Source organism: Physeter macrocephalus, chromosome 2 (assembly GCF_002837175.3).
Source record: "Physeter macrocephalus isolate SW-GA chromosome 2, ASM283717v5, whole genome shotgun sequence".
Lineage (NCBI taxonomy): Eukaryota > Metazoa > Chordata > Mammalia > Artiodactyla > Physeteridae > Physeter > Physeter macrocephalus.
In genome coordinates, this window is record NC_041215.1 from 68,353,559 (window position 1) to 68,373,055 (window position 19,497).

Sequence of the window (19,497 nt, forward strand, 5' to 3'; positions counted from 1 at the left end):
AATGCTAATGCAAAATACAACAGCTTGATGTACTTTTATGTATCACAATACATAAAGTTAAATCACTTTAAATTGTTATTAAATTACAATTTAGTTAACAACAAACTAACAAGACACAGAGATTTAACGATGTGCTGTTAGAGGTAGATTTTTTTTTAGATTTTAGATTTTTTTTTAACCTCTCAGTAGTCTAAGAGTACAGTTGCTTTATTCTAATCAACTTCCTTTTGCACGTTGTTCTTAATTAGCAAGCATCTTCCATTTGTTGAATTTTCAGAGTTATGTTGCACTTTGATTTTTTACTCACATTGCAGTCACGAGATGAGAAATGTAGACACTGTGTACAAACAAGAAGTTCGTGCAAAGTCAAGCTCTCAAAACCACATGCAAGACTTAGCGGCACATGGTTTAGAGCTCTCACAGTCCAGGATCATGTGAGACAGGCATGCAGATGAGAGGAAAGAAAAGCACCTACATCATGAAAATAGAGGATGATGAAAGAGAATGACATTTTCTTTATGACAGTTATCTAATGCAAACCGTATACCCATAACCTTTACCAGAGTGAAGGAAGGGGCAGATAAGTGACTTTTTGTGGGGAGGGGGAAACTTTATATAAACATTATTAGAGGTCAAGTCATTGTTAAAGTTAAGGATTTCTATTCTGTTCTTGGCCTCTTTCAAGTTATCTTTCCCAGTTTTTTGCTTTGTATTTCCTCTGCTACATCATGCAAAAAAAATCAGAACTAACATTGGAAATCATTTAACAAGCTCTAAACCTGACAGATAACAAGGGTGATCTCCACAATTTACACGAGAATTAAATTGGATATAAATACCTCCTGTTCTTACCGGTGGGTGTTGTGATTCCATGTATTAAGGTGTGAAGCAGACAGGAAAGAGATAAATCTTTCATAAGTACATTGTAAATAGGCAAGTGGTATATAAACCATATTCATAGGTAATAGAGTCAAACAATGAAAGGTAAATAGTTTTCACAAAATAGACTTTATCACACAAAAAAATGGTCATGAAACTAGAGTTATATGGAGAGGGGAAGTAAAATAAATAATTGTTTTACTACGGTTATTGAAATAATCTGGCAGTATGGAACAACAAAATTGAGCGACATGTGTTTTGATTAAAAATTCTTGACACTGCTTCAGCCAACCCAGCATTAGAGAATCCCCAATAGTTTCTGAATGCTGATATCTTCATTAAACAATAATATGGATGGAAGTACATAAAAGTGACCAATTTGTAGGTACTTTCTTATGAGATTAAAGTGTTACCTTGGTGAGATCAATTTATCAAATGAATTTTCACAAGTAACTTTGGGATAATCAGAAATAACTCATGGGATTCAGTTATGGCTTTGTATGAAATGTGCTGATTGATGAGCTCTTCAAATTAAAAATTTTATAATGGCATGCCCTTACTTCTCTGTCAAATAAATCATGCACAGCTATGATAAACATCATATAAAAATATATCTTTCAAACTGGGCAATATTTGCAATGCTTTCTGTACCTTAATTGCTAATTTTGAACCTTTTCTTTTTTTGTTAGGATATTGCCGATCAAATTTTTAAAAGTCAATCTAAATTGCATAGGCTCACTTAAGCAAAAATTGTATCATGCTGTTGATGTCGTTAAATTTTAAAGATTCCATTTTCTGAAGAATTTTTAGAAACAGGATCCTTTCTCAATGGAGGAGTAGCTAGATGGGAAGGTACTACAATTCTAATCTTTTTTTAATAGGTCTATGATATGCTATATAGCTTGTATTTATCATACAATTTAACTTTAGTAATCAATCTCTATAGCCAAATAGCTAGGTCGAAAAGATGTATACAATCCTCCTAATAATAAAAGAAGCTCTTTGGGTCAATTAGTCTTATTAGTTGTATTGATTTTTGAGCACTGATAAAGGAGGGAAGGGTTATGAATAGTGATTGTTGATGTTGAATTTGCTTAAGAGTTATGAAGGAATCCATATTTCCCCCTTGAAAGGAAAGATGCATTAAACCAGGTACAGTAAAAGGGCACATAGTTAATTGATTAAAATATAGAAAAATTGTCCTTAACAGAAACATGAAACTTCCTATTATAAAATGTTTATGGTATACTTAAGCTCCTTAACCTCTTCTACAAATCCTCAAAATGTCCTATTTTTAAAAAATATTTCTGTTTGGGGGCATTATAGTTATTATTGTTTACTTGTAATGTCTTACTGCACATGGGTCCACCTATTTTTTTGGGTGCTGGCAGCTAAGCCAAGTGGTGAAAGAACAAATCCCAACTTAGCAATGCTCTCCCTAGCCAGAAGTAGAAGCTCTAACACACACAGTTATATCAGTTTGCATCGTGTTATAATGCCTTTGCCACACAGTGTAACTAGATATAGCACCATGCAATGCCATGAATTGAGAATGAAAGACTATCTCCAGGGGAGAAAATAAACATCCGAGAGAGGGAAACAAAAGCAAGGGGTTCAAAGCTGGTGAGACTGGCTTTTCCATTTTGGCTGTAGCTATAACGCCTGAGGGGCTCCAGTTTTGGAAAACAGAAATACGTACCATGTTCATGTCAATGCCATTGGTGTAAGTCCATGCATGCTGGAAATATTCTTCAAGCCGTTGCCTCAGAGGGTTGGGGATTTGGTGAAAGCGAATGAACTCTTTTACTCGCAGCATCTGCATGTGGTACCTGGCAGTTCCGGAGTATAGTCTTTGGATAATTGCTGATACGTTCCCAAAAATGCTTGCATACATTAGTGCTGGATTGGATAAAAAACAAAGTTATGGGGGAAAGACTGCACTTGGGGATATTATATATTGTCAGAATCTCAAATATGTAGATTTTTTATTATCTCCATCCATTTGTGAGGGTTTACCACTGGCCCTAGGGGAACAAAGAAGTCAAGTCAATACGGTTGTAATATTTATAATTTTGATGGTAAATCTGGAGAGGAAAAATATACAAATTCACCATGGATTCTCTATATATTCAAGTAGAAACTCAGACTGTTTACAATATCATCCTGTAACCAACCTAGACTATTGACTAGAGATAAAATGTGTTTAAAATAAACATTTCATTTGTAATGTAATAAGAAGGTATGTCATGGGGTTACCACACAGATCTGTTTTCTGGAAGTGGAGTAAAAATGATAATTTTTAAATTGTGACAACTCCACCTCAGCCTCAAACTTAACCTTGCAATATTATAAACCTACTATAAATTTTAAGATTATTCAGAAAATTTTGGATTTCCTAAGGAATAATAAATTGTTTTAAGGAACTCATAGTTTCCTTAGAATGTTTATTTATATGTAATTTTTAATCTATTAAAATTCATTTTTACAGTATTTCTATACGAGAAACAGATATCTTTGGCTTAGACTATGAGAATATAGTTTTATTTTTTGTAGAGAAAAATAGAATACCTCTTTGTTCTTTCATCTATGGGAAGAAAAATACTAACATTCAATACTTAGAATGCCCTTTTTAAAGCTTCCAGGGCTAAATATTTATGATTTAACATAAGCTTTTTAAGCATCTTGTCTTTCTTTTTATAGTTGTATTTAGTTTCTAATAATCCTAAGACAAATACTATATCCTGTACAGAAAGTCACATGATGATACATGCCCTATGTCTTGACCTTTGGACACGTGTCAGACACTTAGAGAGGGGATAACACACATTTAAGGCACTGGAACTGCAAGGTACCAAGTAGGTGGGAAAAAAACCCCAACAACTCCTTGAAGTGTTTGTTTCAACAATATCCAACCAACATATTTTTTTTCCCAACACGTCTTACAAATCACTACCTATATAAAACACTTAATCATTTTTAAAGTAGACGTTGGCCAGATTCAGTCTATGTTTTAAAATGACTTATCTTCTTGGTCATTTGTTTTCTTTTCCATCTTGTTTTTGTCTCTTGGTTAGCATGGTCCTTGTTTACCATAGAAGTCCCAAGTAAGAGAATGTCCCAGACAAAGAGGCAGCTCTTTATTTTTAATCTATTTAAAGGGATAAAAATTGGGGAAATCTATAGGGAGGCTGAACTGGGATTTGTGAAAGACAGTAATTCTCATTAAGGTAGAAAAGCTGTTTAGGTAGTATCTTCCACAGGGGGCGGGAAAAACAAAACCAGGGCCTAATTTGAGTAAATGCATAGTTGATTAAGAAGGTAGTTAGCAATACTTGTCTGAAATGGATTGCTGTGATTCAAGGAGATTCATGTGAGAAATATATCCTACTCTGCCTAATTTTAGTGTTGGAAATATTTATGCCTGTTGTTAGGTATCCAAAGTACCTATCATGTTCTCAGGAAATAGTTTAGTTAGTACAGATTTTCACTTGATTTAATTAGAAGGCACATAATCAGTGCTAGTTATTTTACTTAAACCACATAATTATGCAAAGAAGAGTCAGGGAAAACATTCTTATTTTGTTTTTAATAAATACTGTGGTTTTAACTCCATACTGCCATAAAAATGAACCAAACATTAGTTTGGATCATAAACACGTATTTCCACTCATTGACAGTATAGCAAAAATCTAGATTATAAGTACATAGTTGAATACATGAATAGTGTGTATTTTTCTAAGGAAATTCTATGCTAATGGCTTTTTAAATTATAATGAAGGCATACATTTTTTTTCTATTTTTTAGGAAGCAAATGGAGCTAAAGTCTGTAAGCCAGAGAGAAGCACAAAATGATTATATTCTGTATACGTTATTTAGTTAATGCCCATCGACTGGCATAAAATATGACTCAAAAGCAAGTTGGCAGACTATATAGGCATTTCTTTCAACTCAATATTTTGTTTAGCTTTCCTTAATAGAAAATTCTTCCTTCACCAGAATGGTTTGCTTTACATTGCAGTATTATAAAAATAAAACAGGTATAATTTAAAATGTCAGCACACCACACTCAAAATCTGAGATGCTCACCAAACTAATGAATTTAGGGTCATTGGGTAATAGCTGAAACATGCTGATAGAACAAATACACTTGCTTTTCTATCTAGTACACAAACTTAAAAAAATTTTAACTTAAAAAAATAAATTTTAGTGATGTGTAATTTAGATATAACAAAATCAATCTGTTTTAAATGTATAGCTCAGTTAGCTGACAAATGTATACACCTCTGTTAACACAATCAAAATATAGAACATTTTCAACATCCCCAAAAGATTCCTCTGTGTCCCTTGGCTGTCTGCCCACTGGTTTCTAAGTTGACCCTAGACAACCACTGAGCTCCTTTATGTCATCACAGATTAGTTAGCATTTCTTAGAATTTCATGTAAATAGAATCATAATGTACATATTCATTTGTGTCTGACTTCTTTTTGCTCAGCATATTGTTTTTGAAATTCATTCTGTTTTGTATGTTTTTGTTTGTTTGTTCTTTTTTTAATTGATGAGTAGATTTGCATCACATGGCTCTACCACAGTCCATTTATCTCTTCTGTTGATGAAATCTCACTGTTTCTAGTTTTTGGCTATTATGAATAAAACTGCTATGAACATTTGTGTACAAGTCTTTGTGTGGGCATATTTTCGTTTCCCTTTGAAACGTCTAGGAATAGGACTGCTGATCTGTGTGGTATGTTTAACTTTATAAGGAACTGCCAAACTATTTCCCAAAGATGGTGTGATTTTACATTCCCACCAGCGATATTTGAGAATATCAGTTGTTCCACAACCTTTCCAACATTTGGTATTATCTTATTTTAACCATCTCAGAGTTTTAATTGCATTTCCCTGATGACTAATAACATCTTTTCATGTATTTATTGGCCATTAATATATCTTGTTTTGTGAAATGCCCGTTTAAAATCTTGCTCATTTTAAAATTGAGTTGTCTTATTATGGAGTTGTAAGAATTCTTGATATATGCTGAATAAAGGTCCTTTTTTAGATCTAAGTATTGAGAATATTTTCTTCCAGTCTATCATTTTCCTGTTCCTTTTCAAAGTGTCCTTTGAAAAGTTGAAGTTACTAATTTTGATGAAATCCAAATGCCTGTATATTTTGTTCAGTTTTCTGTTATTTAAAAACAAATTATAGGGGTATGGTAAGGTTTCAGTTGCTCCATCATGGTTAAAAGCTGATATCCAATAACTTTTTTTTACATGTTATAAAAATAAGAAATTCTTCCACGATGTTTGTCAAGCAGGTCAGAGATGAAATACATTTGCCTTTGGATACTGATTTATGTGTTTTTAAATTTAAATGTATATATTATATTTATAATATTTGAATAAAGATATAAACTTATATATTAGAACACATAGATGTAAATATGTGAGCATAGCTTGTATTCCTATTTATTTAATGGCCGCTTACATTTTTCTTTATTTTTCGTCTTGAATTGTGTATATGTGTATATTTTTAAAAAGAATTCTCTGGTTACTGTTCTCTTTACACATTGAGCAGCACAATTGGTGACTGTCTTTGCAAATAGACGCTTTTAAAAATGTATCTATAGGTATTTGCGTTATTTGAATTTAATTAGATGATAGCTTTAATGTTTAATTTTTAGTTTCCTTGAATTATATTGTTGTAAGAGGGATTGTACATTGCTTTGCTTTCTACAACTTGGCTTCAAATTTTTATTTTAGAATGAAGATTAGTTTTAAAGAAGCTTAGGGATAATGAGAGTTCAACTTGATAACTAGACTATATCAACTTTAACGTGCAGTAGTATATATACAATATTTTACATTATATTTTGGATATTATATTTTATTTTTAGGTTTAAATCAAGCCACTCATGTAACTGAGGCATATGTACTTAGTATAAAAATATAACCAAATAGAGAAAACCAAATCATTTTCTAATAGTTGGATCTAAATGGAAATATCATGTGTAGATATACACATATACATCAAATGGCTAAGAAAATTTCAAGGCATGCTATTATTGCTAAGTTTCTAGTCTTATTTTACCTTTTATGGCATAATAGCTCATGATAGAATTCTCTAGGAATATCTATAAACTTTTTCCTGTGTGACACTAAGCTTTACATAATCCCATTTTGATTAAGTTTTGTACAAGCCAAGTCTATTCAAATAAAAGATATTATGTGGAATATGGATGTATCTTGGTCTACTCAATTAACAAGAGTGTTTTCTCTTTGCTTAAAAGATAGAATTCATCTGCAGGAAACAAATATTCTTCCTAAAGAATCAATAGAAATAGGCTAGTGCCACTTTTAAAAAAGAAGGCAGAAAGACAGAAAGGAAGGAAAGAAGGAAGGAAGGAAGCGAGGGAGGGAGGAAAAAGACAGGAATAAAGGAAGAATAGAAACTGCCAATAATTTCCTGATTTAAGGATTAGAGATTGGGTATCGAGCAAGTAAAGAACTGAGTTCTCTTTAATTAAAAATAATTCACATGATAAACAGTACTATGTATTTCACTTAATCCTCACAAGTGGTAAGGATTCCTAAGTGGTGAACACGTTAAACTTCAATGCACTTAAAAAATTCTTCCTTGCAAATTCTAAGTTTCAAGATGCAAGTTCTGTTTTCTTTAAAAAGAGTATACATATATATATATATATATGTTTTCCTATACGGGTGTATAAATAATTAAAACCAGACTTTTTTCTTTTCTTTTTTTGTTACCAATGCCACTGAAATTGATAACCACTATAAAGTATTAACTAGCAGTTTCAATCACAGAGTGGGACTGTGTCTGTTCTGAAAGATTCAGTCTCTCTGGAATGAATTTTTCTATTTTTTCAAGTGGGCCTCACTTCCATTTCCTTCTGAGTGCAATTCTACTTTTGTGTTTGTGGCAAGACTTAGTCTGAATTTGCAGAATATCTTGAGTTATTTAAATAGAACGTTATCTGCCTATACAATCTTACTAAAATAAAAACACCAAGACACATATATGAAAAGTAAATTTTAAATACAATGAACAATAAACTGGGTGAATCTATTTAAGTTTCATAAATAAAGCTTATCTAAGTACATTTTATTAGACAACGTTAACATTTAAAAATTAACTCTCTGGATCTACTTTCAAATTTGTATGCAATCTAGGGATGATGCTCTTTTTCAAGCTTTAAGAATCCATCATGCTTTTGTCAACTGCTGCCTGCTATCAGCAAGGTTATCTTTAGTGGTTCCACAGTGTGATTTTTTAAAAAATATATTAATATTAAAGCATCTTTAGTTTTACACAGAATTTTTTTCTTATCCCAAAGACTATACCTTATAAATGATGCTCATATCATTACCCAATGTAGGGTGATGGGCAGTCACTTAGGTCCTTGACATAATGTCACAGGGAAAGGAATTTTTAGTCAATGACAGGGGGAAAATATATATATATCTGAATGTATGTGCATATGTATACATATATATATGAAAGGTTAGCTTGCATTATAATTAGTAGGGTGATATTTATATATCTATATCTATAGATACATAAATGTAAGCTAGTCTTTCCCATTCTAATGTCGCCTCAGCTTGAAACAGAAAATAACCATTAGTAGTAAATTACAGACATGTTTTTACATCAGTAAACGTGAACTGCAAGTCTCAGTTCCTGAATCCCAAGATCCATGTCATTCCAGTTTTATGCTCCTGAGGTCATGAAAGACCTTTGGTGTCTCCCCTTCACAGAGAGAATCAGATCTGATAGAATATAATACCCATATATTTAATCCCATTATTTCTACAACTTTCTATAATTTTTTTCTTTGCCTTATTCTGAATGTTCTAGAGATATCAATTTTCTGATATTATTTTATCCTAATAGATAACAAAAGAGAAATCTACTTACAGCCAATCAACATGACACAAATTGAAAAGATTTTCTCCGAATTGGTGTTAGGCGACACATTCCCAAATCCTACACTCGTTAAACTGCTGAAGGTAAAATAAAGTGCTGTGACATATTTGTCTTTAATGGATGGCCCAGAACTTGAGTCACTGTCATTGTAACGTTTCCCAATTTGTTGTCCTAAGGAATCCAACCATCCGATTTTGTCAGTCAGGTAGGGCCTTTCTACGTTCCCAATTGCATACCAAATGCAAGCCAGCCAGTGAGCAATCAGGGCAAATATGCACATTAAGAGCATTAGAACAGCAGCCCCATATTCTGAATATCGATCAAGTTTTCGGGCCACTCTCACAAGACGAAGGAGTCGAGCTGTCTTCAAAAGACCAATTAATGTTGTTGTCTGTGGAAATAAATGTGCATGGTCAGAAACAGTTGGTAAACAATTCAGTGTATGTTCCTGTGAAGCAAAGTAAGTAGAAACAGGTTACAACAATATGGTAGCACTGAAGATGACTATTTGAATTAAGTATTAAGGTTAGTTTTTTTTTTTTTTTATTTTACACCTGCTTTGGAAAGTACTTTGAAAGTTTGTAGTACATTAATTCAGTATCTTGGCATGTAAGACTTATGGGACAGAGACTCTTATCTGCTTGGTTTCATGCTCTAACCACATGCCTGGCACATAATGAATACTCAGTAAATCATTCATTCACTGACAAACATTCCAGACTGTTACTGGTGGGCCTACCAACGGCCACACACTGGGATTATAGTATTGAACAAACAGTCATGGTTACTTTTATAATAGAAAAAGACATTTATTTACTAGACAAAGTGTCTTATGAAGTGAAACAAGGGCTACTGTCTGTTGGGGAGAGATACATATTTTTAAAATAAACAAAGAATACGATCATTTCAGAGAGTGAAAAGTGTGATGATGATAGTAAAACAGAGTGATATGATAGAGGGTGTTCAGGGGTTTGGGTTGGGATGGGGACCACTTTAGAAAGGAAGACCAAAGAGAATCTTGCTGAGGGGCTGACATTAGAGTTTAGAAGGGTTTGAATAATGAGAAGGAGCCAGTCAAGAAGGCAACTGGGAAACTTATTGGATGACTGCATGCATGCAAGAAGTACTATATTTAAATTCATTTTTTCTTCCTAAATGTGTTGAATTGATCAATTGTTTCTTGATATCCCCAATGATATTATGTGTTTTGCTTTGGGGTATGATATGTGTAACTAATTGCACGATTATTACTGACCAGGTATCTAATGGTAGGATACTTCTATATAATAACAGGATACTTAACTTGTTGTTTGGATTTGAAATCTGATAAGTACAAATTACAAGTTCATTTCTTGGGTTTCCTAAATAATGTCAACTATAAGTACTATATAATTCACAGGGCATATAATTATTCCATAGTTACATGGTGTTTACCTATCAATTATTGAGTCATCTTATGTGTTTATTGTTGGTGTTTATTTCTCAGAGTACATCCATCTGTGTTAAGAACACATATTTTAATTAAAGAAATAGCATGTGGTATAACTATCACCCTATATCTTCATATAGACTTGGTGGAAAAAGAGCTCTAAATATCAAGAAAATATTTTCATTAACATTCTATAATAAGTGTTACAGTTTTTTTTTCTTGTGCCAGAGAGGTCAGAAGGGAAGGGAAGATTTCTCAGTCTCCCCTGACTTCTTTTCAGTTAGTATTCGAATCCTCTAGAGATGAGAGGAGCTTGTGTAGTTGAGATGTTCTTATCACAATTGGATTCTGGTCTTTGCTCATTTAGGGATGGGTGGAGAGGTGAGTCTTCTCTGTTTCCAAAGCTGAGTTATTATTTTTCAGGGTGCAATAAGGGAAACAGTGTTTTCTTCATCACAAATTTAAAATTATATCTCTTCAAAGAATGAATGGTGAGTTTAAGTGAGTATGAGGTGTTTTCCTGGGAGAGATGTCAACTTTCCACTATTTGTATTGTCAGTGTTTCAGCTTAGCAGTTATGAGTTAGAACTTCAGAACAAACTTAGGTCTGAAATTCTGCTTCCATACCAGTGTGTCACCTTGGACAAGTTATTTACTTAATCCCTAAGTGTCAATTTCTTCATCTGTAAATGGGCATAATAATAACTCCTTCTAGGGTTGTAGGTAATACCCAGTAAATTTTAACTGTGTTTTTATTTGAATATCCCACACACTTTCGCTTCCATCACTAAGCAGGAACTTTATATTGTAAAATGGGTTGACAGAGCTACATATTTTCCAAACGTGTTACTTTGATATCTGGAATTTCAAATGGAGGCTTTTGGACACTGGTCATTCAGCCCCCTATGGAAATTGCAGGGATTTTTAAAGACAAGAACGTCATCTAAATTCATTGACTACTCAGACTCTGGTAACAGAAATCACCCTGGTTCAGCGTAACTCCATTTCTACATTTCACAGCTTAAGTTTGCATGTTTATTTTTCCTCCTAGCTTTGTTATCTATTTACTTGTGTTGAGAAATCAGAAATATTTGAGGGTTATTATTATTTGATTTATTATCAAAACTGCCTTTCATTGGAACAATATTTCTGAACCTCAAAATAAGTCACATATAATGACATTTCTATAGGTATTTGGTTAACGAAGAGAAATGCTTCAAAACAAATGAGCTGTTTTAATAACATATTGTGATAAAAAGTACTAATGACTCTTCTGGCTGCAAAGATGGTAGAGTAAAATGACGTTATGAAAAGAAAAGGAATCAAATCTGCTGTATATGCCACTTCCCTTCTTTTTGCCTTCCCCCCAAAGAAACCTCTGGTGTTTCTTCTAGAGTTATGTCAGAATGAGGTGAAACCTAGATGACAGTAAGTTAAGATAAATAAATATAATATATAATAACACACAAATGACCTCTTTTCTGGACCAAAAACGTTTAAGAAATAAGGTACATGTTGAAGTCTCAAGCCAGCTGACACAAAATAACTGCAGAAGGAGGGGGAGACGGAAAGGAAAAGGGAGAGGGAGAGTGTAAGGGTCCGGGGGAGAGATTACTTTCAGCTGCATCGTAAGGATGAATGAATATTCACCTCAACGGTCAAAGCCATTCTCTTGTGATTCTGTAACATGTACCCAAGCATAACTACATATGCTAGTTTGACAATGTGACAAATGACTTGGGCTTTTTTTCTGTTGTTATCGAGATGCTGCTAACATGCCTGGGCATTCTTCCTTAGCTACAGTTGTGTACAGCACATCTTGTAGATGACACTTAGGCTTGCAATAACTCTTTCTTCTTCTTTAAATGTCTCTTTAAAGATTTAAGGCATTTTGCCCCAGATTACACAATAGAGAGAAGTGATTGCACCAAAATCTCAGAAAAAGTAGACTAAAAAATGATCCATCTCCTCTTTCAGATTTGTTGGAGACTGCTAGTCTCCATAGTTTAGTTCAACGACCTACTATCTTTGTATTATCTGCAAGTCAAAAATGGGACCAACAACTACCTTATAATTGTAGTTGTTGGCTGATTAGAATATCTTCAGAATGCATGGTTATCTCACAGTATATCTAATTTCATGTAATATCCAGACATAAGAAAATCTACCTTCGTTTTTTTTTTTTCATTTTTTGCAAATAGAAATAAAACTATCCTCAAACTAATGACAAAAACTTTTAAATTGTAGAGGTAAAGAAGTTTCTCTTAGGTGGTATTTCTTGACCTTTTCACTGGTAGACAAATATTGTCTTTATTGTTACTTTTGGTAGAGATTGAAAAAGCATAAAAGCTCACTGGAGGTAAGTGTAATCATTATTATGAAATATAAAGACATCATGATAATAAATAAGATCTAGAAAACGGTTAACTATTTTGCAGTAGATTGAAACAAGGTCAACTGTTTTCCAGTGCCCATGCCATCTCAAAATTCAACTGCTTCACTGTGATTTTTTTTTTTTTTTTTTGTGGTATGCGGGCATCCCTCTGCTGTGGCCTCTCCCGTTGCGGAGCACAGGCTCCGGACGCGCAGGCCCAGCGGCCATGGCTCACGGGCCCAGCCGCTTCACTGTGATTGAATGACATTTCAAACTCTTTTTTCCTGAATGCCACAGTAAAGAAGGCCTACTTAAGACTTTCATTTTATCAGAATTTTCAAAAAATGTAAAATGATTCTTCCTCTGGAAATTTAATTATTCAAATTTCTGAGTAGCTGATGAATATCATCGAATTTCAATTTTTAAAAAATGTACCCACATCCATAGTTCATTAAAGCCCTAGGTACTTTTTTTTTATATTGAGGTAAAAGTTAGTTTCCTTTATTAAGTATGACTTTCTTAACTGAACTTTATATTAAAAATATATACTCTAAACAACTACACTTTTGTCAGTATGTTAGATACTAGACCCAGACTCAAGAAAACTATGTGATTTTTTTTTTTTTTACTAGACAATTCATAATAGTTCAGGCATTCTCTCCTAATGTAAGCAGGATCCTTTTTGAAGAGCTGAAATTAGAATAGGTGATTTCTTATCAGTATTAAACAACTCTCTACTTAAGAATAAATTTGGTTACAGTTAAACTGAGAAAGCATCATCAATAAGAGAAAATCTCATGCTCAAGAATTTTTCAAAATAATTTTGAAAAATAATTCTTTCTTTTTAGTAAGCATTTTCAAATATCTTACATTTAAAATGCTTTATTTCAGAGGTTTACTCTCTAAAATATTTGCCTATAGTAAGTGGATAGAATTATTCTTTTATAAATGAGGAAATATAAGTATGTAATCATTGGTTTTGCCTACAGGTTGTTAGGATGAATTGTCATTGAAACTTTCTACTTAATCCATCATTCTGTCCTCTTTGTCAAGTAATATTTGGGTACAAATGGGGAAAAGGGAACACTTAGTGAGTAATACATTTCATAACTCCACACTCATGTTTTATTTTAGATTTCATTTCTATTCCCTCTAACTTCTGGTACTTGTATTCATCATTCAATAAATTGCCCAATAAAACTCAATAATATTGAAACTAGTTTCTATTTGTTTTGTTCAGCTTGAGTCACACTATTTCAATATTTCTAAAACACATTCACTACTACAATCAAAGAGCTATCTTTTCAGTGTGTAAAAAACCTTGCGGGGGGGACACGTAGCTTAGCCTTTCTTAATCCATACCAAACCTCACAAATTCCTCCACAAATGCGCTTTTAAAAAGATTTTAGGGACTTCCCTGGTGGTCCAGTGGTTAAGCATCCACCTTCCAATGCAGGGACGTGGGTTCGATCCCTGGTAGGGGAACTAAGGTCCCACGTGCCACAGGGCAACTAAGCCCGCGCGCCACAACTGCTGAGCCCGCGAGCTCTAGAGCCCGTGCGCCACAACAAAAAGATCCTGCATGCCACTACAAAGACCTAAGACCTGATGCAGCCAAATAAATAAATATTTTAAAAATAATAAATAAAAAGATTTTACAACCTCCATTATTTAGTAGCTTTTACTGTCAAGACACTTTTGTTCTGTAATTAACATTCTACTTTGCTGCAATTTGACCTCACTTTCTCTTTAGCTATAGTAACATGGAAAACTGGTTATCAAATGATTCTAAATAGTATTAGGCAAATGTTACAGTAAATAAACAATTATGAATGTTATATTTTTAAAATTGGAATTTGACTTGTTCTGGAAACATTTAACCAAAAATTGTATCTTATGCCATCTTTAGCAAATTTTATCAGTGGATCACATGTAAATAATGGATAAGTGATGAACTTAATGCAAAATTTTTTGATGGAATACACTTATATTTCCTTAGTTCAAAAATTCTTCCATTGTGGATCCTGTGTGTCTTTACTTCTCATGGCTTTTTGGAGACATGACCAGTAGCCTCAAATACAAGCCAATGGAAACTTCTGCCTTAATTCTCAAGAACTATCTAATAAGAGACTTTATGTGTAGACACATATATGCATGCAGTTCTTCAAAATGTTCTTTGTCATTTAACTTTGAACATGAGTATGTCTAATGTTTTAGAAATTCATTTCCGACAAACTAATGACAACTATTGTAGAGATCAGGTTCGGAAAGAATCCTGACAAGATGATCAGAGTTTCTATACAGAGGCCTGCTACGTTTTTCCTTGTATCCATTCCGTGATTCATCTATTAGACTAATGAAGTAAACATATCAATGTGAGCTGAAACTCCTCTTTTCTATTAGAACTTTCTGTCAAAGGCCTTGCCTGAATTCAGAATTCATGAAAAATAGCAGTGAAGTGTGAAAGGACAGAGGTCAACAAAGCAAGTAATTAATCAAAAGAATACTACTAATTTTCAGGGGAGGAAGAGTTTAATGAAGCATGTAACTAAACAGGGAGCTCTAGATTCTAACTACTAATATCTCTGAAAGTAAAATTTGCCACAGAGAAGCAAACTATGGAAAAATTTGAGGCAGAGAATGAAAAGTTGACTTTCTGGAGATTGAACCAATAATATTGTTCCTTTGCATCAATGATATTGAGGTAATTTGCTATGGATGGCATGATGCTTGATGATGCAAAAATTAAGAAATAGAGAATCTTTTTCTTGGTCTGTCCAGATGGCATTAGCATCAGGAAGATATTAATATTAATGACAGAGGAAAGTCCAGTTATTGCCACTATTCATTTTCAATGACAACAGGTCTTGTGGTATTTGTATACTATATGGTATACAGCACAGCTATATCAGTAAACATTTGTAGTTATCACAGTCACAGTGTTTCTAGGTATCTAAATATTAATATATGCATATAAACATATCTATCTGTATAAATGCATGTATACACATATATATCAATACATTTATAAGCCACACATATCTATGCAACCCTTCATTAAAATGAAAATATAAAGAAAACTAACAATATCCCATTTAATATTGAATTTATTGTTTAAATATGGACTTTCTCATTATCCGTAGGTACAAGCATCTGATAACTTCATTATATCTTTTTATGCAGACATGCCTGAAGCATTTACATATTCTACTAGGTATTTTATTATGAACATTTCTTTTGTTTTTCCTTTATATTAAGGGTGAGCATTATATATTATATTTGTGAAATTATGTATGTAAGAAAGCTATATTATCTATGACTTTTATTTAACAATAGTAGAAAGGGGCATTATAAAATATTTGTTATGTTAGTTCTGATAGGGCTGGAAACCAACACTTTATAGTTCCATGCCTCTAATGGGCATGACCCTTCTACCCTTTCTACCTGGAAAACAAAACTTCCACTGGTAATCAGAAACTTCCCCTTCCATGCTCACATGTCCCCTTGAATATAGTACTGTTAAAACTGTTATCGGATAGTACTCTATCTGCTCATCCGCTGCTCTCCCAGTCTAGGATGCAAGCTCTCAGGCAGTGGGGTCCTCATCTCACACTTTTCTATAAACTCAGAGTCTAGTACATTGGCACTTAGGAGTTTTCCAATAAATGCTAATTGAATGAATGAACCTACATGAGAAGGGAATTACCATAACCTTTTCTGGAAATGGCAAAATGAATTAGGTCAATTCTTGTTAAAATTATTGAAAATTTACTTGAAACTCTAATCAGTAAAGCAGATAAAATCAAGCTACTCTTTGTATAGTGGAGATGGATGGTTCTGAGTCTTATCAGCCTGTCTTGCTGTCAACCTTTGAGGACCTCTGAGACTCTTGGGCACCTCCATGAAACCCCAGTTTGAAAAACCCTGGACTAGATTACCCCTCATCAGAGTGACCTCTAGCTTAATGATTTTAGAATTTGTCACTTAATTTGGGGGACAAAATCCAAAGAGGTTCTTTTTTTTTCATATTCATATGATGAAACTTCCCAAATTAGTCCATTTGAATGTAAGATCTCTTTTCTCTGGAAGCATTTCTTTTCTTTTTTTCTCAGAAACAAAAATGAATGCTGAATATTTTTATATTCTTGTAATATGGTATATTATATACTTTGGGGGAAATTTTATTCTGAAATATCATTACATCCTGAAAATCCTGATTATAGTTATATAATATAGTTTGTATGTAAAAGGGGGATCTTCATTGTCACTCTTGAAAAATGTATGAAGTACTCCAATCCATCACTGGTCTTGTTACCCTTCATAGTTGATTCTTTTTTGTTGTTGTTGTTATCCATGGGTACTTTTTATTAGAGAAGAAATTAACCATTCACACTAGAGGCTACAGAAGGAAATTAGCTTAATTTTGCAATTCTAGAACAACCTTCACAATAAGGGATTCTGAAGTTTTCACAGAGGCGGAGGGGGGGGAAAGGAGAGAGAGAAAATCATTTAGAACAGTGTTTCCCAAATTTGGCTACTTTCACAGACATATTCTTGGGAGAGGGGGATACAAGTTTTCTATAACATTTAAAATTTTATGTTTTACTTTTGTTTATAATCTAAACAAATTAATACACACTTGCTAAGGATCCCTGGACAACCATCTTACATAACAGAGTGTTGCTACCTGGTCGCAGCATCTGCTCTTGTACCTCTGATCCCTGTGGAACCAAGTGAGGACCTCACTTGTCGTGTGACGTCTCTCACATTGGGTACTCAGACCCTTCGCGGAATTGAACATTTCCTGTGAGATCTGTGAGTTGTCAAGTTTCAGAACACTGTTAAAGTAGGATAGGGTGGGGTGGGGATGGTGGCTAGGGAGACACCCTTTGACAATACACATTCAAAATACCTACTGATTTCATAATGCAAATTCTATAAAGTTAAACTCAACAAAATAAGTTTCAGACAGTAGCAGAAAACCAACTATAGATTCATCCTAGGGCGCCTGTGATACACTTGGTTGAGAAACACTGATGTAGAGGTAGAAGAGTCCCAGCACATGGAGGACAGTTGGTAAGAAATGTATGCCAAAGAGAAGGAACATCTTTTGGGTCAGTGAGTGAATCCTAAGCCATAACTTGTCATGGTCTTTTGGAGCCCTAAGGGCCAATCCACAAGAAACCCAAGACATCCATCAAACTTCTCAGACCTGTCATTTTGGGCAGGTTGGTCCACTTTTAATACTGAGTCAAAGGAAGAAAAAGCTCTTTTTGCCCCCCAACCTGCCCCCCTCCCCCTTTATTTGGGTTAACATATTTCAGAATTTTAAGTAAACAGTTGCTGTAGTTGGGTAAAGGTAGCCCCAGGTCCATCCACCAGGAAGTTTCATCGCTGATTCTTTATGCTCCTTCCAGACCCACCCCTCCACTTGCTATCCTTGATGCAGACCTACTTCCCCCTACCACATACCCCAAATTCCTGTGCTTTGCAAGACAGTAACTGTTCTCAAAACATTTTTGTCTCTTTCTTCAGGATTCCTAGCTGCAACTAGCTAATCTAATAACTACTATACGATAATGTCTATCAATAAATCTACTCAGTAAATCTTGTTGAATAATTTAGATATTTATGGATTAATGTGGTAACATGTACGTTTTTAAAGGAAGACTTCATTAAGAAACAGGGACTTTAATCCAAAGGGATGGGAAGGAGAAAAGAAGTAACCTTTGGTAAGTACTACCTACCTGCTACTGGTCTAGTCTCTTCATATATGCTGTTTTATTTTTAGAAATCACAAGAACCTACCTCTCACCATTTTACAGAAAAGAAATAAAGTCCTAAATGAATTAAATATCTTGCTAAATACAGCAAGTAAGAGGCACAAAGGCGAATCAAACCCAGGTGTGTCTGACTCCAAAGCCAGGATCCTTCCTATATCATATCACATTTCAAAAGAGAGAGGAGCAGCTTTGGAAACAGGAAGGAATCTGGGAAACTATGCATATCAGAGTGAAGAACTGGAATTGCTTTACTTGAGGCAAACTTCATCTTTTCCTTTATGCTACATGAGAAAGATGATCCAGACACCATTTTTCCCCAAGACTATTTCATCCTATATTAATGTGAATCACATAAATTTTCTCTTGTTTCAGCTCACTTGAAGTTCTGTCTGAAACAGTGATTACTTGAATTACATATTTTAATAAACTTTTATTTTCAAGTGATGATATAGTAACTGAAATTAAACTGATCAAGTGCTGCATCTTAGAATAATTAGCATATTCTAATACTCACTTGTTTGATTGCTATTGATTAAATATCATTGGTAAATCAACTTCCCCTAACAATCCTGTTTGCCTATTTATTGTTTACCCATTCTTTCATTTCACAAAGCTGAAATTTAATTTGCTGTTGGTGTATATATTTTAAAATTTGAAAGAGAGGTTTTACTCTATTTATCAATAAGAACTTATTTGGTGTAATTACATGGATTCACCCATTGTAAGAAACTCATAAAGATAAATATTGATAAAGAAGTATTTCACTTTCTTGCCTTTTAATTAAAAACCAAAGTTAGGAATATCTAACATTAAGAGTTCAACTAGTTTAACAGCAGCTGACTTTTTTTGAGTATTTTGCTAGTTTTACATATATTATCTCATTAGAGTCTCAAATTAAGAAAAAAAAACTTAAGCAGGGAAAGTAATATTATCATCCTTATAGATGTGGAAAGTCAAGCTTGAGACTTTGTCTAAGGTTTGTAGAATCCAGGAAGAATATATTGTTCCATTACCCTGCTCTTAATTCATCCACAGTTTGATGGGCATGTTCTGTGGGAGAGAATTTACTTCTAAACCTATTGCTTCC

General features: G+C 33.7%; 1 protein-coding gene across 3 annotated transcripts in view; it reads right to left on the bottom strand.

The window, feature by feature from the left end:
• The window catches only part of KCNH7 (potassium voltage-gated channel subfamily H member 7), a 464,718-nt gene that overhangs the window by 44,537 nt on the left and 400,684 nt on the right, over positions 1 to 19,497 (bottom strand). For all 3 annotated transcript variants that reach the window (XM_055088195.1, XM_055088197.1, XM_024122327.3), the window contains exons 7-8: positions 8,816 to 9,215; positions 2,579 to 2,778 (exon numbers count right to left, since the gene is read on the bottom strand). In XM_055088195.1, coding sequence (XP_054944170.1) covers positions 2,579 to 2,778; positions 8,816 to 9,215 — 600 coding nt within the window. The remainder of the gene's footprint in view (positions 1 to 2,578; positions 2,779 to 8,815; positions 9,216 to 19,497) is intronic.